The sequence below is a fragment of the Eupeodes corollae genome, chromosome 3 (genome assembly GCF_945859685.1).
Source record: "Eupeodes corollae chromosome 3, idEupCoro1.1, whole genome shotgun sequence".
NCBI lineage: Eukaryota > Metazoa > Arthropoda > Insecta > Diptera > Syrphidae > Eupeodes > Eupeodes corollae.
Genome location: NC_079149.1, coordinates 14,403,811 through 14,431,373, shown reverse-complemented (window position 1 = coordinate 14,431,373; position 27,563 = coordinate 14,403,811). Strand labels below are relative to the sequence as shown.

At 33.9% G+C, this 27,563-nt stretch overlaps 2 protein-coding genes across 16 annotated transcripts in view; both read left to right on the top strand.

Annotated features, from left to right (window-relative positions):
* LOC129951228 (trichohyalin) overlaps positions 1–6,550 on the top strand; it is a 160,745-nt gene extending 154,195 nt beyond the window's left edge. For all 14 annotated transcript variants that reach the window (XM_056063288.1, XM_056063290.1, XM_056063287.1 and 11 more), the window contains one exon: positions 2,670–6,550. The gene's annotated coding sequence lies outside the window, so the exon portion shown is untranslated. The remainder of the gene's footprint in view (positions 1–2,669) is intronic.
* An 11,149-nt stretch (positions 6,551–17,699) lies between these two features.
* LOC129951463 (YY1-associated factor 2) lies at positions 17,700–27,046 on the top strand. 2 transcript variants are annotated; one of them, XM_056063611.1, is made up of 2 exons: positions 17,700–18,114; positions 25,241–27,046. In XM_056063611.1, exons 1-2 carry the CDS (start codon positions 17,976–17,978, stop codon positions 25,579–25,581), a joined length of 480 nt encoding a protein of 159 aa, XP_055919586.1. In that variant the 5' UTR covers positions 17,700–17,975; the 3' UTR covers positions 25,582–27,046. The 2 variants fall into 2 exon arrangements, with proteins under 2 accessions (XP_055919586.1, XP_055919587.1); XM_056063612.1 differs by having other exon boundaries at positions 17,705–18,114; positions 25,268–27,046.
* The last annotated feature ends 517 nt before the right edge of the window (positions 27,047–27,563 follow it).

Genomic DNA, 27,563 nt, shown 5'->3' with positions numbered 1-27,563 from the left:
GGAAAACTGTAGGTGATAACCTGTCATAGAAACTGTTTTTTATCAACAGTTTCGTTGGTTTGCTCAAACCTGTTTTTTTCTTCAAGAGAGGATGAACTTGATGGTGTGCGATGTTGGTTTTTGTTATCACAGCTTCAGAGTGTGAGTTGAAGCGTAGCAGCTCATGGAAGTGTATTCCATCTGGAAACGTCAGAACAAAGTTTTGGACCACTGCCGCCGATCTACAGCAGCTGTTGTTGGTGACGGGTCTCCGGAAGCATACCAGTTCCGATTTGGAGGAGTTTATCCTTATTCTCCACTTTTGGTAGTACTCGTAAAGTCTGCTTATGTCTGCTTCTACTCATCGGGCTGCGATTGTAGGAAACATGGAGGACGAATAGGTGAATGAGTCATCCGCAAACAGCAGTTTCTCACAATCCGTTGGCACTGTCTGGTCTGATGTCATCAGGCTGTAGAGGAACGGTCCAAGTTTCGATCCTTGGGCGACACCATCCTTTACGTCTCTAATCGTTGACTTGCAACTAAAGAAAGAAAAGAAAACAAAATGTTTATTATTGTCTGTGGGATATTCAAAATTCGGAGCTTATCGAAAGCTTTCTCGCCATCCAGCAAGCATCTAACTGTGACTCGGTGGCTATTGAGAGCAGCGGTAACGTCGGACTGAAACTTTAGAAGTGGATGAATCGTTGAGGGAGCTCGTCGCAGAATTTCATCAGCCTTCTTAAAATGACTTCTTCCAGAATTTTGCTGATGTTGTTGAGGAGTGAGACTGGTATGTAGCTGGAGATCATATTGGTGCTGCCTTTCTTCGGAATTGCCACTACTTTGGCTATCTTCCACTTTTTCGGAAGTATCCGTTGTTGATGCAGTTATTTATGATAATAGTCAAAATTATCATAAAAACTTGCGGAAGTTTTTTCAGGATATAGTTAGAAATCCCGTCCATTCCAGTTGCCTTCTTCGACTTCAAGTTGTTAATGGTCTCAGCTATCTTCTCAGGATTGCAGAATTTTTGGGTATTAGCTGCTTCATCGGCTTTGCAGTTTTCGTCAAATTAACCTACAATGTTTGGCTGTTGAGTCAACTGGATGGAGGTTTCTACTTCGTTCAGGAAGGTTTGGTCCGTTGGTGGTTTTGGAGTGTAATTTGTTCAAAGTGCTTGGCAAAAGCTTCCACTTTGTCATTCGTTGATGTTAGCTCGATGTTGTTGGTCATAATGACTTCCGGCAGCGGTTTTCTCCTACCGATGGGGCGGTTGATTTCCTTGAAGGCATAGTCCGGTATTCGGGGTTCACCCTGTTGAGTTCCCTCTGATAGATTTTGTGAAGGCACTTTCTCAGCCTTTGAGAGTATAGGTGTTGAACATATTCCGGGATGTGTTGGTATCGGTCCTTCTTTGTCCTGTGGATTTTTTGGGCATCAAGAGCGATTGAGTTATTTTCGTTTTGTTTGCAATGGTCTTCAATGGGGTCATAGTGGTTTGTTTGAATGGAGTCGCTCCTGGGCTCTTCGACAAATTAGCGTAGCTAACGTTTGGACGAGTCGTTATGCATGTTGATCGGGCAGCGTATAAATGGTGCGCCTTCTTTCCCGCCTCAAATTTTATTTTTGCCGTTCGTTTTGCTATAAAAGCTGGACAGCCCTTATGTCTGGAATGATTGGGTTGATCCATTTTTCTTAACCTACCTACAACTATTTATACCTACTTAATCTAAGGAACAGGAGATAGGATACTGATAAAAATAGAATACACATTTTCACCCCATGCTATCTTTGGGTATTTGTGTGTACACGTGTGTTCCTATCCTATGGCGCTACGCACTATCACAAGATTATTTTTCATCTGCCTTGTGAAAATGCGCAGCTGCACCCATGTACGGATGATGTTCATTTATAAAAACACATTTGATCTAGCGAAAAAAAAATTCTCACATTGGGCGCCAATTATCCCTTTTTTAATTTAACCTGAATAAAAAAAATTGGTATTCGCATAGTTTTATTTGTTTTTTTTTCTTTTAAAATTAATTTATTTGTAGAAAAATAAATTTCACATTGGGCGCCATATTTCGTAATTGAATTATAGAAGCAGCAATTCCCATATTTAGTGCTTAAAATAATTTTTTTATTAAATTTGTATATACACAATTAGTGCTCATTTGTGTGCTCTTCAAAATTAGCTTTGCTTTCACATTGGGCGCCACTTATTTATTTTTTTTATTTAACTGGAAAGTAATTTTGTAATAACAAAAATCATGACCCTGCAATGTGTCGTTTTTAATTTACTGTCGCAAAAAAAACTCACATTGGGCGCCACTTTTTCGTTTTTTGAAGTTAGAAGACACAATTCTCACATAAAATGTTTTTTGTCTTCAATTAATAAATAAGCTATTTGTACACATTTTTGCTTTCTTAAAATATATCTCTAGTAAAAACAAAATCCCACATTGTGCGCCATTTATGTTTTTGTTATCTTAGATTTAACCTGTAAGAAAAACAACTCTCAAATTTGGGGGCGATTTATGTTCTTTTATTTTATTTTCTTCTAATGAAATCAATTGGAACCTTGGACTTTTATTTAATTGTAGCTAAAGAAAAATCTCACATTGGGCGCCATTTTTTATTTGTTTGTATTTCATTAAAATACAAGTTTTAAATCTTCACCATTTCAGACAAATGCAGTAACCACAAAATTAATGGAAAACCGAAGAGAAAAACATTGTTGAAGAAAGATGTGCTGAATCTGTGTTCAAACAAAAACCAGGGATATATGAAACAAAAACAAAACAAAAAAAAACAAACAACAAAAATAAAATAAAACATACTACTCACAAAAAAATCGGAAAATGTTGTAAAATTTGCAAGAAAAAAAGAAATTAAATAAGAAGGCAAACCAAAAAAAAATTAGAACAATATTTAAAAAAAAAACATACATATTTAGAAAAATAAAACTATGTTAATAGTATAAATGATAAATATATATTTATATATATATTGATCATAATATACAAAAGAAAATAAAGAATAGTTAAACATAATTATCAAATTAAACTTTAAATATAATTTAATAAAATAAATACATATATATATATATAAATAAATAAATAAATAATTTATAGGTAGCTCAGATAAAGGAAATAAAAAATCGTTTAAATATAGTGTACATATTATCATATATATATATATATAAATATATAAATATATTAAAACAGTTACAAAATGAAATTAGTAAAATTTATATATATATAAAAATAATAATAATAATAATAAAATACTGATAAAATATTTCAGTAACGTAATCACAATAATACAAATTAACTATTAACAATAATTTAATCAATAAATTTAAACAAAACAACAACAACAAACAAATGATCTTAAAACAACAACAAAAGTCGTTACCTTCATGGCAAATTTTATTAAAACAAAAAACAACAAAAACTATTTATTTAACTCAATCTATATTTATTAAAAAAAAAAGAACTCTCAATATCACTTAACTATCTCTTCTATCGTTCTCTCTGTGTCTTTTTCTCTTAAAAACAAACAAAAATAAAGAAAACTAGTTTTTAACAAAAACAACTCTTATTCTATCTGGTGCTTGAGTGTTTATAAATAATATATTATTAAACTTAGTTTTATTTTAAAATAAAATATAATTATATACATTTAAAAAAAAAATATGTGGAACTCGAGAACGAATAAGAAATGAATGATTTCAATTTTTTTTTTGTTAACATTTTTTTTTCTTATTTTTAGTTTCTTCTTTAAGAGGATAACAAAAAGATCTACAAAATATAACAATCTTTAAAAAAAAAATTATTAACAACACTGCCATGTTATATTTTTTTTTTTTTTTTTGTAATTCTAACACACTCTTAATGACAAACAAAAAGAATCATTAACAACAACAAAACTGTTACAAAACAATACAATATTGCAAAATCATATCATTTAGATTTATGTAGTAGGAAATGAAAACAAAAAATAAATTTAAAAAAATATAGAAACGTGTATAAGATACTCTCTATCTCTCAGAATGAAAATACCTTTGAAATAAATTAAATAAAAAAAAGAAGATAAATAGCAAGAAAAACCTACATTATGAATGTTGAATATTTCTAATATGGGAAACGTAAATAATTTTAAATTAGTTAGATTGGAAAAACACATCACAGACAACACAAAAAAACACAAACCGAACACTTTCCATTTTCCTCACTTTTGAGATTTTTTTTTATTTTTTTTTATTCACTTTGTTGGTTTGGTCTTACGAAAATATTCGTGTCACATTTTAAGTTTCCCAAAAATCTCTCTCCTGCAAATACAAGTATGAAATATGAATAACCAAAAAGGCATATTAACATAAAACTAAAAAAAAATACATTATATAAATCTTTATAGAAACAAAATAACATAACACATAATATTCGACCAATTGAATAAGATAAGGAATAAAAATAGGAAAGCTTGTTTAAACATACAAACAACAACAAAACAAAATACCAACACTCATAGTTAAGTTTTTTCTACAGTTATATAAAATTGGACTCAATTTTTTTTTTTTGATCAATTTAAAAATAAAAAAAAATAACCCAAAAAAAACGGCTATGTAATTAAAATAAAATTCAAAAACAAAGATAAACATAAACATAAACATACATAAATACATTTTAGCTACATTTCTGTAAATTCATTATAGTCAAATTAAAAAAACATAAATTAATATAAATAAATTCATATATAGCAAAAAAAAAAAAAAAAAAAAAATACCCCATTTTATTTTTAATCATTCAATCTAAGTGAAAAGGAAAAACGTCTATGCTTGTTACATTTTACAATAGCGACTCAAAACTCAATCTCAATAAACTAATTTTCAAAATGCAGAAACTACTTTAAAAAAAAAAAACTATGCAACTGCCCAGCAAAACATCCACACACATCCTCCCAAACTGTAGGTGCACTGAGAATATTATTTCCATATATATTTTCTGTATAAACTATACGAAACTTTCTATTTAGCTATAATTTTTTTTTTTTTTTTTTAATTTTACATTTCTATATAAATAAATAAATAAACATATACAAGATGAGATAACTTTCCACCTTAACCTACAACATATATCAACTACCGATTTTTAGATAATAACGTAAAAAATAAAATATTGAATAAAAATAAAACGAAAGGTTTGGGAAGGGCTGCATTTAGTTTTGAGGTCACGCAAGTGACTTGAAGCCTTATTTTTTCTTTTTGTTTTTGTTCTTCTGCAGTCTGGGAGTGGGAGATTTAATAAAATAAAAAACAAGAAATAAATAATATTAGAAAAGCAAATAATAAATTTAGAAAAAAAAGTCTCCTTAAAAATTATATGTTGTTCAAAAATTTAAAAAAAAATACTATATATATATATATTTATAAATAAAGCAATTGTATTGAACTTATTGAATTTATTGTAAGTTAAAAGAAAAATTAATGAAAGGCGATAATTTTCTCGTTTTTTTTTTTTTTTTTTTTTTTTTTTTGTTAGATCAGTTTAATGTAAAATAAGCAACAACAGACAAAAATGTATAAGCAAAGCAAACAAATATACGTTTTTATGTAAGATTTATTCATTTTTTTACCTCGATATTCATTGGTTAGTAAATTAAAAAAAAAAAAATAAACTAAAAAATTCAATATTTCAACAACAAATAAAAAAAAAAAAAAACTTGCATTATTATACTATATACAAATACAATGTATAATATTGTATATGTATATAAACAAATATGTACATTTTTCTGTATGTATATCATTGAAAATAAAAATAATAATAAATAAAAAAAATTCGGCTAATGTTCAAAGAAAAAAATATATTTAAAAATAAAAATGCAAATATATATATAAATAAAATATACATAAACAATATAGAAATAAATAAAACAAAAACAAAAAAATAACAATAATATTTATATCGTAAAATTAAAACAAAAAAAAAACATAAAATAATAATAATATTATACTACTACAATTAATATTCTTATTATTAATAATAATTTTCAAATTTAAACAAAAAAAAAAACAAAATGAATTTAAAAAATATACAAAAAGAATTAATATTATCGTTACCGTTATTATGTGCAAACAAAACCAAAAAAAAAAAAAAAGAAAAACAAACAATGCAAAATTATTATTGATAATGACTATATTATTAAAAACAAAAAAAAACTGAGAAAAAAAGTAATATTATTATTATTGTATAGTTTAAATTTAAACAAAAAAAATAGTTTTCCTTTTTCCCCCTTTATATCCATTTTTCGGTTAAATATTTTTTTTTATTTGTTATATAAATTCAAAAAAGTATTATAAAAAATTTAAAACAAAATGAAAAAAAACCTTGAAGAATGTTGTGTACATTCTAAGCAAAAAAAAAAATAATAAAACAACAAATGAAAAAAAAAATAAAAGATGTATTATTCGAAATGTTTATATATAAATGTCGACAATGTCATTATAAAAAAAAATGTTCTTCAAAACTGCCTACAAATAAATTTATTTAAAATGATAAACTGATATTATGTCTTTTTGTGCTTCTTATTAGGGTTCTTCCTTTGTTTAGAGGTAAGCAGATGATGTACTTCCGTTTCCCCACTTCCGATTTTCGTCAGGATTTGCACTAGCAAATAATGAAATTAGTTGTCAACATCAACAATGACAGCCAACACTATGCTTACACTAACGCTGTTAAAACCAATGAGCTCGAGGTGTTGTAACTTAAATAATAAGCATGCATTACATTTCAATTCATAGAATTATACTCATAAAATCTTAATATTAGTTAATTTATAAAGATAAATATCAATCGACAAATTTTAATTGCCAAAATGGCGAATCTGACATTTATTTATAAATGAATTTACGAAACGGCAATGCTTTTTGTTGGAAATCATCTCAACAACAAAATGGCGATTTCGTTTAAGACCCCATACGCACTCAAACGATTGAAAATAAAATAATATAATAAAAATAATATCTCCAAAGGAAGATGTCCATAAAATAAAGAACCACATGGATAAGAATTTTCGATTGATATAGGTTCCATAAAGACTGCAATTAAAAGATAGAAAGTACCTTTAGTTTCGAAGCACCAACAAGCCTCGGATACGGACGGATTCACTGCTGACAACCCACGCAAAGGAAATAAATACAACGAACTTCGGATATGTACGTGGAATGTTAGGTCCCTTAACAGACCACGTGCAGCCGAACAATAAGCGGAAGCCCTAAACTGCTACAATGCAGATATTACAGCCATCCAAGAAGTGCGATGGGATGGACCGGGCAAACGCAAACTAAAAGACTGCGATATCTTCTACGGCGACTGCTACCGAGAACAAAGACAGCATCTATTTGGGTGTGGATTTGTTGTTGGAACTAGGCTCAGGCAAAAAGTCTTGAGTTTCAACAGTGTGAGCGAGCGCATCACGACAATCCGCATCAAGGCTTAATTCACCAACATAAGTCTAATATGCGCGCATTCCCCAACAGAGGAGAAAGATGAAGACACCAAAGACATATTCTTTGAGCTCTTGGACAAGACATATGAGCAGTGCCCCGGCTATGACATTAAAATTGTCTTAGGAGATTTTTATGCCAAGCTAGGAAGAGAAGACATCTTTGGTGTCATAATCGGGAGATACAGCCTGCACGACACTACCTCCGACAACGGATTCAGGCTGGTCGATTTCGCTGCGGGGCGAGACGTTCTGGTGGCTAGTACGCAGTTCACGCATCTCAATATCCACAAGGGGACATGGAAATTTCCTGATCAATCAACCGTCAACCAGATTGACCACATTGCGATCGACGCACGACACTTCTCCAGTATCCAGAATATCCGAACATTCCGAGAGGCCAACATTGACTCGGACCACTACCTCGTTGTAGCCAAGGTACGGCTACGGATATCCCGATCCAAGACAAAACAAGGAATTACTGTGAGAAGATTCGACGTTAGACGGCTACAATCGCAAGAGACTGCCATGTCCTTTTCCGATCGAGTCTCTAATAACCTCTTAAGGAGTCCTATGCTTCCTGCATTAAGCATTGAAAACCAGTGGCAACATTGCCTTTCAGCCATCAGAGATGCCGCCTCTGAAGTGCTAGGTTTCACACGGGCACCACAGCGAAACCCCTGGTTTGACGACGAATGCCGGCAAGCGCACGCAGCGAAACAAGAGGCATACAAAACGGCGCTGCACAAAAGGACTAGAGCTGCTCGCGAGCTCTACAAGCAGAAGAGGAGAGAGGAAAACCGGCATCTTAGATGGAAAAAAAGTGAGCATGAGAAGCGCGCGATCGAGGAGATAGAGGGATGTCACAACAGGAATGAGGTTCGTAAATTTTACCAAAAGGTAAAAAAAAACCTCCCAAGGGTACCAGCCACGAACCGAAGCCTGTAAAGACGATCAGGGGAACATCGTAGTACAACCGCAGTCGATGCTGAGAATATGGAAAGATCACTTCTCCAAACTATATAACGGCGATGACGAACCGAATTGCGCTGTAAGGGAGATAGAACCACTCAACCTCGGCGACGCAGATCAACAATTCCGCCTTCCCGACCTTGACGAAGTGAAGATAGCTATATCTAAACTTAAGTCAAACAAAGCTGCTGGAGCTGACGGCATCACTGCCGAACTATTCAAAGCAGTAGACGATGACTTGGTACGGAGCATGCACCAACTCTTCTGCAAAATATGGTCGGAAGAAAGCATGCCCGATGATTGGAATCTCAGCATAGTATGTCCGATACATAAGAAAGGAGACCCTCTAAACTGCGCCAACTACAGAGCCATCAGTCTCCTTAACATTGCGTATAAGATCCTCTCTGACGTATTATGTGAACGTCTGAAGCCATTCGTCAACAACCTGATTGGTCCTTATCAGTGTGGCTTCAGACCAGGAAAGTCCACTATCGACCAAATATTCACACTACGGCAGATCTTGGGAAAAACCCAGGAGCTTCAAATCGGTACCCACCATCTCTTTATCGATTTTAAAGCCGCGTATGACGGCATCTATAGGGAAGAGCTCTACCGAGCAATGTCTAGTTTCGGAATCCCTGTCAAACTTATCCGTTTGTGCAGAATGACGATGGAGAATGCACGCTGCTCTATCAACGTCGGAAAAGATCTTACCGATGCATTTGATGTCAAAAAAGGTTTTAGACAAGGCGATGCACTGTCATGCGACTTCTTCAACATCGTTCTGGAAAGAATTATGCAAAACTCAACCGTGAACACTAGAGGCACAATTTTCCAAAGGTCTATCCAATTACTCGGATACGCAGATGATATTGACATAATTGGAAGATCAAAGCGTGATGTCAGCGGAAGCGAAGAAGATGGGTTTAGTGGTCAATGAGGGCGAGACCAAGTATATGCTGTCATCAAAAAAGGACACTGAACGACGACGTCTTGGATAAAACGTCACCATGGACAGCTATAACTTTGAGGTAGTTAAGGCCTTTGTCACCTAGGTACCGCTATTAATGCAGACAACGACACCAGCGCTAAAATCAAACGAAGAATAACTCTTGCAAATCGCTGCTTCTTTGGACTTAGAAGGCAATTGAGAAGGAAAGTCCTCTCTCGAGCATGTACAATCACCATCTACAAGACACTCATCATCCCGGTTCTCATTTATGACGCTAAGGCCTGGACCCTGTCAAAGAAAGATGAGACCGTCTTCTTCGGGTGATTTTTGGTCCCGTACGCATTGATGGAGAATGGAGGAGAAGATATATCGACGAACTGTACGGGCTGTACAGCGACACTGACCTAGTTAGCAGAATTAAAGTCCAATGGCTTAGATGGCTAGGCCATGTAGAGCGGATGGACATCAACGCTCCAGCCCGGAAGGTCTTCCAGTCCAATCCCGAGGGACGGCGCAGTAGAGGAAGACCGCGACTCAGGTGGCGCACCCAGGTGAGAGAGGACCTGAACCAACTTGGCGTGCGAAACTGGAGACAGCTAGCTAGGGACCGAGCTAGCTGGAGACGCATGTTGGTTGAGGCCCAGGTCCACCCCGGACTGTAGCGCCACCTAAAGTAAGTAAGTAAGAGTACTTTCACGATTATTCATCCACTTAATATCTCAAAAAGTTTATGTATTAGAAAATACCTAGTGAAAAATACTTCCTTCGTATAAAATAAAAATAATTTTTCCATAAAATAAGTGATTTAAATTACGAGGTATTTTTAAAGAATTATTTATTATTTAAGAATACTTAAGAAATGACAGTTTTAATTTAAACAGGGATCATTTAATAATTTTGATTACAGTTTTGTAATTTTATGAATAAGAAAATAGGAATGGAGACTAAAAAGCATTTTAAAATGCCAAGAACTCCACTGAGGATCCAGCTGACCTACTTTCCAATTGCCTTGAAATAAATTCCTATTCTCTTTCTTTCTTTCACTATCTCTTCACAGAATGAAAAAAAGTCATCCTATTGACTATTTGGTAGTCAATTTTCAGCCTATAAGCGCGATATGATAACTTCGGTAGTCAATATAACAATCCTCGATAGTCAATTTTGGTAGTCAATATGACAACCACGTTAGTTAATATGACAACTGCGGTAGCCAATATGACAACTGCGGTAGTCAAAATGACAACTGCGGTAGTCAATAGGACAACTACGATTGTCAATATGACAACTACGGTAGTCAAAATGACAACTGTGGTAGTCAATATAACAATTCTCAATAGTCAATTTTGGGTAGTCAATATGACAACCAAATTGTCATATTGACTACAGAAGTTGTTCTTTTGAATACTTTTGTTGTCATATTGACAACCCAAAATTGACAATGGAAAATTGTTCTATTGACTATCCAGTAGTCAATTTTTAAAAATAAGGTTGTCATATTGACTATTTTGGTAGTCAATGCTACAATTTAACCAAATTTTAGGTTGACTATCGACGATTGTTAATATGACAACTTTTTTTCTGTGTTCCGACGGTATTCCTCATTCTCAAATCAAACATAAGGAAGAAATGAAAACTGTTTCTTATTTCCAATAACTTTCACATTCAATTGTGCTATAAATTATTTTAAACTGACATATTGACTTTGTTTACATTAGGTTTGTTTCCAAGATTGTTGGTCTGTCAAATGTAGAAGAGTGGAGATAAAAACTGCAACAGGAACGGTTTCCTGGCAAAAATTGTCTGCCAGCTAATCAATGCGAAGCAAACAAATGGACGAAGGTAGTAACAGGCAACTTACGTACAACAATATGACATTTGACAGATCAACAATTTCTGCCCAAAGCAATTTCTTCGACAGAATTTGTGAACTTGGGAAATTATTTTACTCTCTCACACAATTGGAATCGATTTTGGACAACAATTGTTGACAATATTTGGCAGTTTTGGTCCAGGTCGGGAATAGGCCTAATGTGTCACAAACTGTAATTGCTGGCTGGGTTATCTGAGATACTTTAGTATCGACAATTGTTGTGAATGACCAGAACCGGAGTGTTAAATTTCAAAGGTAGAGTTATTTAAAATAATAACTCATATATATTGTTTCTTTCTCGGAATAGACTACAACAGAAAACCAAAAAGTAGTTGTAAATACATTCAAAAGTAGTTTTTCCTATTGGATCGCTGAATATCCTGAAAATTTTAGGTTAGCTTAAGATTTGCTTTTAACGAAAGACTGTTTTTGTATCAGCTGTTTTTTCCAATGTTATAACAGCAACATAAACCAATCCAAATAGCTTTGGATTGATCCCCGAACACTATCATTAGCTTTTTTTAGAATCACACCGATTTCAGAATGAAAAAAGAGGCTGGGATGCGACCCACACTGATAACTTCCCATCCCGTCTGTCGATTTGTCTTGCTTAAAAGCTTGAAGTTTTTTATGTTGGGTTAAAAAAAGTTGGCAGTTGAATTATTCTTAAAAATTACCAACAATATTTTTTATATAAAGAAATAGTTTAGTTTAAAAATCTAGTTTTGTTAAATAGATTTTTAGTCGAAAACAAATGTTTACCAATTTCAGTAGAATTTCTTAAATTTTTACAAGAACCGAGCATCAATTTTTACCAAATGTGAGCACTATTTTTTGTTGGATTTGAAAAAAACTACTTAATATCGAAAACAATATTTTCTGTGAAATAAAAAAAAGTTTGAAGACAGTATTTTTAATTTTTGAAAACCTATTTGACTCGAAAGTACATTTTTAGAAAGTTTTAGTATTGTTTTTTTTTTAGGTTTTTATTTTTTGTAAAAAAAACTGTCAATTACATTTTCCTCAAAATTTTACCGAGTGTTGACAACAATATTTTTTAAAGATGAAAGTAGTTTAAAGCCAACATCTCAAAGTTTTGAAAAGATATTTGAGTCGAAAATCAATTTGTATCAACTTTAATTAATTTTTTTTTGCCAAAAAACTGTCAATTTGATTTTTCTCAAAATTTTTCCGAATGTTGAAAACAATATTTCTTATAAGATAAAACTGGTTTGAAGCCATAATCTCAAATTTTTGAAAAGGTATTTGAGTCGAAAATCAATTTTTAACAACTTTGAGTAATATTTTTTTACGTTTTTATTTGTTAGAAAAAAAAACTTTCAATTCGATTTTTCCAGATGTTAAAAATATTATTTTTCGTTGCATAAAATAGTTTTGGTGATAAAATCATTTTGCATTCGTAAAATTTTCGAGGTGAACATTTTTTTTAAAGTTTTTTTTTATTTATAAAAAACCGTTGATTTTTTTTTCCAAAAATATACTGATAATATAATATAAAATTTAATTCAAGTCTCCAGCGTCATTGGTGCGTAAGATATTTAGGGTTAATCACAATTTTCACTTTTTTTAAACTGCTATGCATCTTTCTGCCTTATTATCTGTAAAACAAAATTTATTTGAAGTCCATATCTCTTCTGGTTCTTGAGCTATGGAGGACGAAAAAAACGTCGCGAACGTAAGGACGTACGAACGTACGTACACAAGCACGCACAGACATCTTTCTAAAAATCTTTTATTTCGACTCTAGGGACCTTGAAACGTTGAGAAATTTAAAAATGTTCAGTTCGAGAAATGTCAAAAGAAGAAAGACCCCCGAAAAAATGAATCCTTAATTTACTTAAAACATATTTAGTTGTTTCCAAGTAAGATCCCAGAATTTCTATTTCCCCAAAGAATTAACTTCACGCAGACACATCAGTTCGGACCGTTACATTGTGGTTGTCATCGGTATCTAACAGATTATGACATATATTTGTGTGCTTTATTCTCACCATTTTTCTTAAATTGGCATATTGTAATAATTTGTAAATGAAATTCCTAAAATTAAAGACCTGGTGAAACAGAACGTTACCAGACGAGACTGTCAAAACGCGCTGCTGCCCTCTGCATTTTGATACGTCAATCAGAAAGCGGTCAGTTTTTGGTTTTCTGTTGGCCCTGATCTAAAAGTCAAGACAACTCTTTTTTTCCTTTTTTGATGAACGACGACAAAAACAAATTCAGCAAAAACTAAGATTTTTTGTGTAAAATTTAAGTTTTATGTAAACAGTGAGCATCAGCAGCGAAGATAAGCAACTTCGTTCTCCTTTACTTGTTTTATTCTTTTCCTTTTGTTTTGACATTTGACCGACGCGTTATTTGTAAGAATATGCAACTTTATTTTGACAGTCTTCGCTTTCTATTTTGTAACCGATGGCATTGATCGCTTTCTTTTTCAACAACAACGTATAATTCTATACAAGGCAATGACGTGCCGGGCTTAATTACCTTACAGCGTTCTGTTTGACAAGACCTTTAATCCCAATTTGGATTCAATTCTACTTGCAAACGGAGTTTCTTCTTCTAAATATTATACACTAATTAGTTCAAGTTCTCAGATGTAGATGGCTTTTTCTTATTGTGAATGGCTCATATGGTATTCGGCGGTGTTCCCATTAGACTCTTTTAAGATGAATGCTTTCTTAAAGTGCCTTGCACATGAGAGCGAAATAAAATAAACGAATGGACGAACACACGTGATTTTACACATTTCAAAAAGTCAATTCCAAACAAAAACGCATTTAATTTATAAGAAACCGATTGATACTTTTTTTAGAATAATAAAATTTGCATTTTGTTCTCTAAAACAAGACAATTTTGTAAAAACAATTTGGTAGTAACGAACTGCCGTTTGGTTGCGACGAACTGTCAAACTCTATTCGCGTTCCACATACCATCCACACTGCAACCAATAAATTGTTCGCGCTCAACTTATCCTCAAATTTATACCACTTTTGCTTTGTTTGTTGAAAAGGATAATTATAAATTGACAATTAGTGGCTGTCTGCGAATAGAAATAAATGTCATGTGAAAGAAAAGTCAAAATATGCGAACATCCACTATTCGCAGTTCGTAGCTCATGTGCAAGATGCTTAAGTCACATCATTTCAATTCACTCTAGCTATTGTTTATAATTGATTTGAGGTAAAATATAAAAACGTCAAAACAAGTTACCTCAAAAGATTCCAATATGAGAACCGTCTTAAAAATAGACGACAAAAATATACATTTCAAATTAATTTTGAAAGGAAAATGAGAGAGGTATACTTAACCGACTGATAAAATTATTTTTCTAGTTTATGTTTGAAAGGCTTCTAAGAATTTTCTGAATCAAACAGAATTCACTATTCATCCTCACTAGAATTCAAATTAGCTTTTTTTTCATTCCTTCTTTTTTGAATAGCACAATTCAGGATCAAATTTAAAAATGTTAATTTTTCGAGTTTTAAAAGAAGAACCAGAAATGTATATGAGTTCCAAGAAAAATGAACTATCCAGTCTTTTTCTGGCAGAAGAAACAGCTATCAATATACTTATCATTGGTAATCACTGATATTTTTGACAATTGAAAAATTGTTCTTGATTTATATCAATAGCAAAAATTAATGGAACGCTTTCAGTGGAATTTTTACGAATTAAAAATCAAAAGTCAAATGTATTATCACAAATAACACACGCTAATTGGATTAAAGTTTTAAATAAAGTAAAGTAGCGGGTTTTCTAATAAAAGGTTTCATTTTGAATAGTCCACTAGGTTGAAGGCTGTTACTAAGCTGTTTTTTTTAACATTTGACAACTTAAAACTTAGTAAATAAGGAAAACTGGATGATACAAGCTTCAGATCATATTGACATTTTATAATTCCGTAATAAACGTATGAGAAATATCCATTTATACTTCGTAAAAAAGTAGCAATGTTGGTTCTTTTTGAAAAAAGTTCTTGTCCGGCAATAGTAAAACTGGTTTAAACATTTAAACTGTTATTGGGATAAGTTAGTGATGTGAAAATCAAAACTGTTTACGTTGATTACGTAGCATTACACAAAAAAAATTTGTTAGTTCTTTGTCAACCATTCGGCATTGTCCCCATTCCACAAATAACCTTATATTGCACTAAGACTTAGGTCGAAAGCATCTTAAAGTTCACTGAGCCGCCATCATATCTCCACTGATTATAGGTGAAAAAATTAGGTGACAACAACAGCTCGTAAGATACCCGAGCTAAGTGACTTATAACTCTCAACCCTTTCTGTGTGCGAGTAATTTCAGGGATGGAACAGGTACCTTCAATTTATGTGCCAAATCCAAACAATTTGTTTGGGAAAGCACTTTTTATACCGAGAATTATTTTTTCAATTCCTTGCAAGGGCCAGTACTCGTAGAAAATACTTCTGGTAGCACATGCAAGGTTTTACCCAACACCTTTGACATGAAAGACGTACGTACTAACCATTACGCCATGGGTACTTTTTAATTGATTAGGCTTTTAAAATATTTTATTACTTACTTAAGCCATCACTAAACCCATTTTCACCGTTTCCGTTGCAGTGCCCAAAAATCGCTTCTTACACCACACTTTAATCTTCCAATTTTTTCATTGGCGTATACGAGTAATTGGACAGACCTTTCTCTGGTGTTGACGATTGAGTCTTGCACATTTTTTTCCAGAATCATTTTGAAGAAGTTGCATGACATTACATCGCCTTGTCGAAAACCTTTTTTGACATCAAAAGCATCGATAAGAACTTTTTTGAACTTTCTGCAAGATCTTTGAAACTTATCAACATAATCCAGATTTTCAACATTAAATCATCTCTTGTGACGAGGAAACATTTTCGGGGGCTAAAACATGGCGCTGAGTTACGAGAACGTGCCAAACAAATAACAAAATATTTGCAATTTTATAAGAAAAGCTTCATATCCGGTTTATTTCTCACGGAAGAGGTGATGAAATAATGCACTAAGATCTTGTAATATACCGCTCTAAGAAGTTTTCTTTGGAGTTATGTAAAATTAAGATTTTCCCAAATGTCTCACTAACGATTCAAGATCTTGAAGATGGATTCCTTAAAGTTATCGTTTACATACAGCCGCAAATGTGTGAAATAGTCATGCTAATTTCACAGGGCGACTTTCCATTACCGCAGCATGAATTTCCTTATGATTTTTAACAGTTAGGTAGGGGTCTCAAATAAACATGTTTTAATTATTAAGGCGAAGAAACACCTTTAAGTCATACAAAAAAATATTTTTTCTTTTTCGGACTTAACCCTACTTATTTTGTATTTCGTGTTTTTAGCCTAAAACAATTTTTTTGAATTGATAGTGTGGCGGCGTACTAACAGCTAAGTATGCCCTCTGCAACCTTTCTGCTTGGATCACTATAGGATTTGGGGAAGGTGCGAGTTTGAATGTAAGCCAAGTACTTTTTGCATTTGAGCATTAAAATCAAAGATATCCCCAACAAACAAAAATCAAGTATGGTAACAATGAACAAAAAACATTCAAGAAATGTCAAATCAACCATTTTTGCGTGTTTTGTAAGTGAAAAGTGACCTTTGAAAATTAATTTAAAATAGAAATAAATGTTTCCTCGTTCTAAAATTGCTATAATTATTATATATTTCCAAATATCTATCAAATAAAAAAAAACGCGTGTCGAAATTCGTGCTGTGGTAATGGAAAGTTGAGCCGATCTTTGAAATGCATCAAAATAATTCAGATTTTCATCATTTCATCATTTCTTGTGAAAAGGGAAAATTTCTAAAATTTCTAAAAGGCAAAAAAATGCCAAACAAATAACAAAATATTAGCAATTTTGTAAGAAGAGCTTCATGACCTTGTTATTTCACATAGAAAACGTGATCAAAATTTCCACCGAGATCTTATAATATACTCCTTTTAGAGTTTTTCTGAGACGCCACGTGAAGTATGGGGTCTTTGTAAATGCCCCAAAATCAAATCAAGATCTTAAAGATGGAATCTTTAAATTTTTCGATTGCATACAGCCGCAAATCTATACAAAATGCAGTGAAAAGAGTAACGTTCTACAAACCCTAGTGGTTATTTAGCTGACGTACTTTTTCATTGCTATCTATTTTCCCACTGATATCTTTAAAAAAAAATGCAAAATGAAAATTAAACTTTTAATTCGAAAAACCCAATACAACGCGCCCCTTAAAAACTACTTCCATTGTAGCCACAACCTCAGCTTTAATTTCACACCTATTCACAATAGTTCAATTTCGAAAACATCAATTCAGCCATTATCATCGAAAATTTTCGATAAAGAGCAAAGAAAAAAGCATATCTCTCTGTCCTACTCTGAGAAACTGAGAGAGCGAGAGAAACGTCAGCTTTGATTAGATTTTATTCTGATTACCAACTCGGGATAAAGAAAAATACTTCTTTCTTCGTTTGCGACTTCCAAAAAAGTGATTTTTCTATTTCTATTTGTTGTTTATATAATTTCATAACAATTTTTATACAAATCCAAACATCTAAGTGAAGTAAACAATAATAAATAAACAACAAAAACAACCGAAACCAATCCAATTCATATTCAATTTTCTCCTAAAGAAAAAAACACACAAAAAGTATCAAAAAAGAAACGATAAAATAGAAGAAATAATGGACCATAAAAAATCACCAGTGCGACGACAAAAACGACAATCGAAGGCGATCGAAGACAATTTCTGGGATTGCAGCGTTTGCACCTACAAAAACACAGCTGAAGCATTCAAATGCCGAATGTGTGACGTACGTAAAGGTTAGTGATCCCAAAAAAAGCATCGAAAACGAATAAAACTAACTCCAATCTTATCTATTTTCTTCTCTTTATAAATAAATAACAAAATGAACAACAATTAAAATCTATTTTCGTGTCCAAAGAGAAAAGATAACCACAAGCAACGCGCATACTGCGTTTTGTTGTTTCTTTTGTATTTTCTTTGAATCTTTGAACAAGAAAAAAAAAAAATTATATATGATGAAGAAAAATGTAATCTGTGTCCTCGTTCTCAATTAAAAAATAAAAAGAAAATAGAAAGAAATGCAAAATGACTGCCTTGTGTTGGTTGTGCCTGTGCTGCCTTCTGCCGCTGCTGTCTCTACCTCTATCGCTGCTGCCTCCAGTGGCTTTCTTCTCTGCGCCTTCTTTGCCCGCCGCTTGTCCATTGCCCAACCCAACCCACCTTCTTTTTGAGCAGCTACAGCAGCAGGAGTAGGTGGAGGAGGAGAAGAAAGAGTGTGTGCCAAATTACATATTCGAGTCGCAGTCGACTGCGAAGACCGACGACGACGTCGATTTCGAGATTATTTGTTTGTTTCTTACAAAATTGAATCTGCGCTGCGTGTTGTGGGTGGTGGTGGTGGTGGAGGAATCTGTAGAATTTCTTTCTTCTTTTCGTCCGTCGTTGCTTGTTTTTCAACTAGATTCACATTCAATTGATTTATTTTCTTACTCGTATTTCTCATCATCTCGCCGCCAAACTGGGACAAACTACTTGAAACTAGTTAACTTTGTTTTATTTTGTCCGTTTTCTGTTTGTTGATTGAGAAATATTATTTATTTGAATTACTCGTGGATTTAATGTGAGAACCTGAAATCATCTCCTAATGTTATGAAAAACATGACACTTATGGTTTGAGACTCCTCGTAGTTTATTTGATAGACTTTCTCTTGTGCAAATTAGTCATAAGGTCTTTTCTTCATTTTGTTTGAAGCGATGACGGCTCGCTCTACATTAGATGGTCCATAAATTCAACGGGCACTGTTGCTGTGCATGCGCTTAAAGCAAAAAAACAGCCGATATAATGCAACTTAACATTTAATTAGCTTCACACACCATTGACACATAGCAACCACAAGATAAGAGATTTTAGATTTGAAGAAATGATAGGGAACTCAAATAAAGGCCCCATGCGTGGAAATTAGATGAAAGTTGATAGAACTGACCGCGCAGTTATATATCAAAGAGGTTCTGTGTTACTCATTCAATTTGAGTTTTTTACTTTATAAATCCAGTTGCAACTTAAAGAGGGTTTTCCAATACGAGGTTTCATTTTGATATTAAAAGATAAATCGATGGCAAAATGAACGCCACGTTTTTTTTTAATGAAATATTTAATGAAGAGCAGAAAACACTCTTGACTTGTTTCTAACCTCTGACCCTGATAAGTACACTGTTAGTGTTATAACTCCTCTAAGCACATCTGACCATTGTGTTATATCAGCAAATTTCTCGTGTCAAAAGTGTTCACTTAAAGAAAGAGCTCATAATAGAACCGTTTGGCAATACGAGAAAGCCAACTGGGACGGTCGCAATAATTACTTCATGACCTTTAACTGATCACTATGCTTCCTCGATAATGACGTTGACGCCAGCGCTGATATAATCACAAGTTTAATTCTCCTGGGAATGAGAACTTTTATACCCGACAGGGTTAAAAGTATCACCCCAAGGAAAACGGTTGGTTTGATGCGAGCTGTAAAGAGGTTTTTAGGGCTAAAGAGGTAAGTTTCCGTTACTTTAAAGCCAACCCTTCTGAGGAAAGCCAGAAAAAGTTCAAACAAGCCAGGAAGGCCTGCAACGCCCATATTCGACAGACCAATTTTAATTTTTAAGGCAGTAAAAATTGTTGGTCATTTGTAAAAAATATGAGGCATTCTTCCTCAGTTCCTACGCTCGTTGTGAATGACACTACATTTGTTGATTCTTAGAGAAAGCTAATCTCTTTGCTAGGCAGTTCGTCGCCAATTCTCCGCTGCCAGTGAGTGTTATGACCCCGCCTGTACTTGGGCGAGTTATTGATTCTATGGGACCAATCTTTTTTCGCACTCGTACTGTGGCAAGAGTCATTAGAGATCTAAACACACATAAATCCGCTGTTCCGAATGGTATCCCCTCTATTGTTTTGAAGAGGTGTTCTTCAACGTTGGTAAAACCACTGCGTAACCTTTTTCATCTGCTCTACTCTTCAGGTCTCGTTGCGAGAGGATGGTAAACTGCATTTGTCCAGCCTATTCCCAAAAAAGGGGAATCTTCCTCAGCCTCTACCTACCGACCGATTGCACTTACGTCCCTTCTTTCCAAGGTCATGGAAACGCTGATTAATTATCAGCTCAAGAAATATCTTGAATATCGAAAGCTTCTTAATGACGGTCAGTTCGCTTCAACATCGTCGTAAGGTCTCTTGTCTGACCCTTTTTACCGTTATTTTAACGGCTTAGTGAAATAGCCAGTTGCATTCGTCCCCTTAAACCGTTCAACGGTTATAATCGCGCTTCTAGGAATATTCATCAATATCCCCTCGAGTGTGTGCTTACTATGCTTTATGCCTTCTATAACTTCACAAAGTTCCATCTAAACGTCTTGAATCCGTTATAGGGCATTGAACTATAACTTATAAGTAAAGAAAAACGTTTTGATGTTTTAAATCCCAAGTGTCGTGATGATTAGAGAGTAGGACTGCCATGCTTGAATTCTTGGGTCAAATCCCTTCCTTTATCAAGGATACTGCTTTGCTAGAGATATTGATAAATCCTCCAAATTGCCATAATATATACTTTCTGATATTCCTCCCTTTTTTGACTTATTATGATTCTCAAAACATATTGGAACATGGCAAAAATCCTTAATGATTATTTTTTTAATGCAGGTATTATTAACTCCACCTTTAAATGTTCTGAAACTTTTTTCAAAGAAAATGTTCGGTCTCGAAGTTTCTTTTTCTCACCTATTTCCTGTTTTGAAATCTACAGAGCTTTTTAAAATCTTAATAGTTCCTTTAAAAAATAAGTCTTAATATAGTTGATAGTTTTACCAGCTGTCTTTACCTGGTCCATGTTCCCTCGGCATGGAAAGAAGTTAAAGTTGCTTTTATACTCAAAGCAGGTACATGCTCGCAAGTCAATCCTTAAGATCTACGAACTATAAGTCTATCATCATTCCTTCTTAAAACCCTGGAAAGATTGATTGATATCCATTTAAGGGCAAGTATTGATACAAGACTTCTGTCTTCGTCTCAACATGCCTACTGTAAAGGTAAATCGGTGGAAACAGCGTTACACACTTTAGTACGCACCCTCGAATATTCCCTCCATCATAAAGAGTTCACAATGGTTGCTTTCCTTGACATCGAAGGTGCCTTTAACAACGTGGACACATCTGCAATCACGTCTGCACTAACATCTCAAATGTAGAGAGTTCACTTCAGGAGTAAATTCAATTAATGCTTACTTACTTACTTACTTAAGGTGGCGCTACAGTGCTGTGTGAACTAGGGCCTCACCCAACAAACTTCTCCATTTAGCTCGGTCCCTAGCTAGATGTCTCCAGTTTCGCGCTCCAAGTTGGGTGAGGTCACCTTCCACTTGTGCGCGCCACCTGATCCGCGGTCTTCCTCTACTGCGCTGTCCTGTGGGTGCGGATTCGAAGACTTTCCGGGCCGGAGCATTGGTTTCCATGCGCTCTACGTGACCCAGCCATCTTAGTCGTTGGACTTTTACTCTTCTTGCTAAATCTACGTCGATGTACAGCCCGTACAGCTCGGCGTTAAATCTTCTCCTCCACTCCCCTTCGATGCATACGGGACCGTAGATCACACGAAGAACTTTTCTCTCGAACCGACCCTTTTGTCATAGTCCATGCTTCTGCACCGTATAGCAGGACGGGGATGATAAGGGTCTCATATAGCAAAACTTTGGTCCCTCGAGAGAGGACTTTACCACTCAATTGCTTTCTTAGTCCAAAGAAACAGCGGTTAGCAAGAGTTATTCTGCGTTTGATATAAGCGCTGGTGTTGTTTTCTACGTTTACAGCGTAGCCTAGGTAGACGAAGTCCTTGACTACCTCAAAGTTACGTCTGTCAATGATGACGTTTTGACCAAGACGTCGGTGTTGTAGGTCCTTTTTTGACGACAGCATGTACTTTGTTTTGCCCTCATTAACCATTAAACCCATTTTTTCCGCTGAGTTCTACCGATTATGTCAATGTCATCAGCATATGCCAGTAATTGGACAGACTTTTGAAAGATAGTGACTCTAGTGTTGATGTGAGAGCTCTGCACTATTCTTTCAAATACGATGTTAAAAAAAACCTCATGACAGCGCATCACCTTGTCTAAAACCTTTTTTGACATCGAAAGGTTCTGTTAAGTTGTTTACAACTTTTATGGAGCAGCATGAATTCTCCATGGTCATCCTGCACAAACGGACGAGTTTGGCAGCGATGCCAAAACTATACATGGCTCTTACAGTTCGTCCCTGTAGATGCTGTCATATGCGGTCTTGAAATCGATGAAAAAATGGTGGTTGTCGATTTGGTGTTCGTGGGTCTTTTCCAGGATCTGCCGTAATGTGAATATTTGATCGTCTTTGGACTTTCCTGGTCTAAAACTACACTGATAAGGACCTATCAGGTTGTTGACGATGGGCTTTAGACGTTCACATATTACGCAGAGAAGATTTTGTAGGCGATGTTAAGTAGACTGATTCTTCTATAATTAGTGCAGTTTAGAGAGTCTCCTTTTTTCAGGATCGGGTAAACAATACTGAGGTTCCATTCATCGAGCATGCTTTTTTCCTTGGCATTCAAGCCATCCGCTCCAGCGGGTTTATTAGACTTCAGCTTAGATATGGTAATCTTTACTTCGTGTAAGTTGGGAGGACGGGATTGTTGGCTTTCGTCGTCTATGTTGAATGGATCATCCTGCTTGACAGCGGAATTAGGCTCGTCGTCGCAGTTATACAGTCTACAGAAGTGGTCCTTCCATATTCTCAGTATTGACTGCGGTTCCACTAGGATGTTTCCACTTTCGTCTTTGCAGCCTTCGGTTCTCGGTTTATGTACCTGTGAATTTCGTTTCAACTGTTCATAAAACTTTCGAACTTCATTCCTGCTCTTAAACCTCTCAACATCATCCACCGCACGCCTCTCATGCCCTCTCTTTTTCCATCTGAGAAGTCGGCGTTATTCTCGCCTCTTCTGCTCATAGAGCTTATGAGCAGCTCTCGTCCTTTTATGCAGCGCCGCCGCTTTGCGTGTCTGTTTTTTGGCTGCATTTGCCTGCCGACATCCCTCATCAAACTAGGGGTTCCTTGTTATTGGTTTCTTGAAACAGAGCACATCAGAGGCGGCTTCTCTGATTGCATCTTGGCAATGTTGCCACTGGTTTTGCGATACATTGTGTTGGCGGCAGAGAACTTCGAGAGAGGTTACTTGTAACTCGGTCGGAAAAGGATTTGGCGATCTCTGGCGATTGTAGCCGTTCGACGTTGTACCTTCTCCCATCCCCTTTCTGTTTTTTCTTGGCTCTAGAAATCCGAAGTGCTCCCTTGGCTACAACGAGGTAGTGGTCCGAGGCGATGTTAGCTCCTCGGAAAATTCGTACATCCATGATGCTGGAAGCGTGTCTGGCGTCGATCGCAATATGGTCAATCTGGTTTACGGTAGATAATTGTGTAATTGTGTCCACTTGATAGATTTCTTCTGCTAGCATTTTATCAGTTGGCCATGTATTCTTACAAGCGAGGGGTTGAAGCTGCTTTAATTATCGGCACTGTTCTCAAAAAAAGAATTTTAAAATAAATGTTGGGTCAAACCGTGGGTAGATCGTCGTAACCAATTCGGTGCGGGGCCTGCTCTTTCAAGAAAGCTTCAAATTGAAAATCTTCAACAGTTCGAAGTTTTTGCCGTTTGTTTGTTAGTGAAATTGAATTTTTGATACAAAAAAATTGGACCCATAATTTAAAAAAAATACCCAATTAAATGAAGCCATGCCAGCAAGCAAGCGTATACTGGTAACACTTAGATTTTTGGCATTCGGTAAGCATATGAATCGATTCATACCACGAGAACTGTTTCGCAAATTCGTTTAAAATTACGCTTTTTTTATTTATATCGCAAAATGATCAATCCGTGGTTCTCCACAATAATTCAACTGACTCGTATTTTTCAATAAGTTGATTGGTTTCTTCCAAAGTAAACTGCTTTGCTATGTTTCCTCTCGACAGCTACTCGCAAATTACGAACTGTGCTGGTATTCCGCGAGCTTATCTCGGATAGTGGTAAGCGCGTGTGTCCACTTGCGAATGACTTTCAAAAAAATCGAATGTCGAGAGTAATTAGTCAACTCTCCGCGAGCTACTCCATAGACTATGTTCACTTGCGTGATCGCTCAAGAGAGCAAATGAATACCCACCTTAAGGTGTCACAAATAGCCACTGAAAATTCACCAAACCATTCCCTATTTCACGAAAAAAAAAGCTATTCAATGAGTAGTCTTGTAATTAGTTTTGTTTCGTAAAAGGCAGATGGGGCACATCGCTTCGCAAGGTCGTTAAACGGATTAAAACTTCATTTATAAGCAAGTTTTTTTAAGCATTTTAATGTGAAGCCTTTAATATTCGTTCTGTAGAAAGTCCTAAGTCCTTATTATCTTCCTCTCTTTCATTTGTTTTGTTCGTATTCAAAAATATTTCTTGTTCAAAAAGATAAACAGGTAATTGGTATATTTAAAAAAATTGAAAAGATTGTGTTTTTTTAGCCTTATTACAAATTTTCCTATTAATAGTTGTTGATCTATCTAGTCTTCAGGGATTATCAATATTAAATATTTCTCTTATTTAATACATTTTAAATACAAAGGAAAACATTTCAGAAGAATTGAATAATTAACTTCACAAATATTTTATTTAACTGGACCAAGAAAAACGAAAATCATTTTTTAAGCAGCATCAAGGTCATAAATGTAAAATAATTTATTTTCAGGCTCATAAGCAAAAATTAAAAAAAAACAACAACCAACACCAAAAAAAAACAAACAACAACACACAAAACATAAGCACACACAGAAATCTTGATAAAAAAGTTCTTATATTCTGCATTTTCAGTACTAAACTCATTCGGCCTTCTTGCAGGCACATCAACACGGAAACCCCGTCTCAACTCAGCTTTAGTAGCTCAACAAAATGCCACTCTACCCGGAGCCTCAGGTGCCATACCAAATGGCACCAAACCAGCCTCCACCTCCAAATCTTCGGGTCATGATAGAAATAAAAATAAAAAATATCCTGCCCGTTTAAAAAACGTCGATCGTTCGACAGCACAAACACGTGAAGTAACCGTTAATTCCGTCACTGTATTCATAACCGAATATAAACCGAAAACTTTAGCAACTCGACGAGAATCGAGTGAACAAAGTTTCAGTGAAAGTAATGATTCACGTAGTTAAATAGAAAAACAAACAAAAAATAATATTTCCACAAAAAAATTATAAAAAAAAAACATAAAAATATGCACGCTTAGATAAAAATCACATAAGCTACATAAAAGTTTCTTTATTTTTCAAGAAGAAGAAAAAGAATGAAGAAAAACATAAATATCACAAAAAAAAAACAAAAATAATCAAGAGAATAGTTTAATTTTAAAATAAAAACAAAAGGAATTTTTGTGAATACGTAATAAAATAAAAGTTTAAAAAAAAAGAAAATTAGGAAAAGATCTTCGAGGACAAGTTCACTGCCTCGTGAAATACACAATTTTTGTTCATTTATCTTTAAAGAAAAAAAAAAACTAACTAATACTACAAACAACACAAAACACACCCCCTTTTTCTCACAAAACAACAAAAACAAAAACAAAACACATGTAAAGAACAATTTTATGTTATAAAGATTTTTTTATTTTCTTTTTAATTTTATATTTTTTATTGATTTATTTTTATAACGTGTGATAAAATTTTGAATAGTATTTATGGATTATAATTACAAAAACATAAAAATGGTAGTAGATATGTAGGATAAGGAATTTTAAGAGATAACAATTATAATTATGATTTTAAAAATCTAGGAATGATAAAAAATAATTAAAAATAAAAGTAAGTTCTCTGCCGAGCGAATTTGAAAAAAAAAGAATAAAAACAAAAATAAGAACAAAATGAATAAATAATTGATCTCGAAACTTTGCGAGAAGAATTGCATTTTCGATAAACAAAAAGAAAACATATCAAAAAATGCAAAAGTATCTTAAATCTCGTGAAAAGACACACCACGCTCAAGGCCGGCAGAGCGATTGTACATAATGTGTTTGTAAATTTTCTGAATGCGCGCTAAATAAGATGTAAAAAAAAAAGAAAAGAAAAACAAAACAAAACTAAAATTTATTATTTAACATTTTAAGGCAAAATTCAAAATTGTTTAGGTTTTAAGTTTTTTGAGTTTTCTTATTTTAAAACAAAACAAAAACAATGTGTTCTTTTCTTTATCATGTAATCTTTTTTTGTTTGTCTCTCCTCCCTTAAAAAAAACAACAATACACACACCACTTCTTTTATTTTATTTGTTTAACTATACATAATATTATTAAAAAAACACCAACAAAAATATGAAAATATATATTAAAAAATAACAGGCTTTCAGTTACAGTGTACCAGCATCTCTATATATACCCACGTCTCACACAAGAAATAGTGTATTTTTAACAAAGACTGATATATTATTATTGTAATTATTATTAATTATTATTATTAGTTGTATTTTAAATAAATAACAAAAATCAAATACTTATGTGAAATGAAACAAACAAGAAAAAACCTTCAAACAAAAAAAAAAACATCATAAAGTAAACAGCACGTCGTCGATCAATGTTGGAATTACTACACATAACAGAAAATGTTTTGAGGATAATTAAAAGCAAAAGTGAAACAAAACAAAAAGCATTTAAAATTGGTAAATATTTTAAAATTCATATATTTAAAAAAAAAAATACATACATTAAGTTTCCTATTTAATTTGTAAAGTTATATTTTTAATTTTCATTTTATTTTCATAGAGTGTTTTTTCATTTTAAACACAATAAAATAACACATCGCTGTGAAGAGAAAAGTTGACATTAGAAGGGGAATTCAAAAGCAGGTATGATGACTTGGACACAGACAATGGGCAGGTTCAGACTACTACATTAGGGACTTCATGTGCAGTCAACTGCATTTTCTGAACGTACATTTTGACCAAGGCAACTAGTTAGTTTTTCAACTGTCATAATCTTTAAAATTGGAACTTTACTTCACTTACCTTCAATTAATTGTACAAAAACTATCAAAAACTAAATTGTCTACAAAACACTCCTCAGGCAAGCTACAAATCCATCAAGATTTGTATTTTGTATTGTAGAGAAATATGACTTATTTTTCTTCCAATTTGACCAGGAACCCTT

Bases quoted from the DNA above. Each gene is read 5' to 3' on its own strand.
- LOC129951463 (XM_056063611.1), top strand. From the start codon at position 17,976: ATGGACCATAAAAAATCACCAGTGCGACGACAAAAACGACAATCGAAG. The intron at 18,115-25,240 runs GTTAGTGATCCC...CTGCATTTTCAG, and splicing joins AATGTGTGACGTACGTAAAG to TACTAAACTCATTCGGCCTT.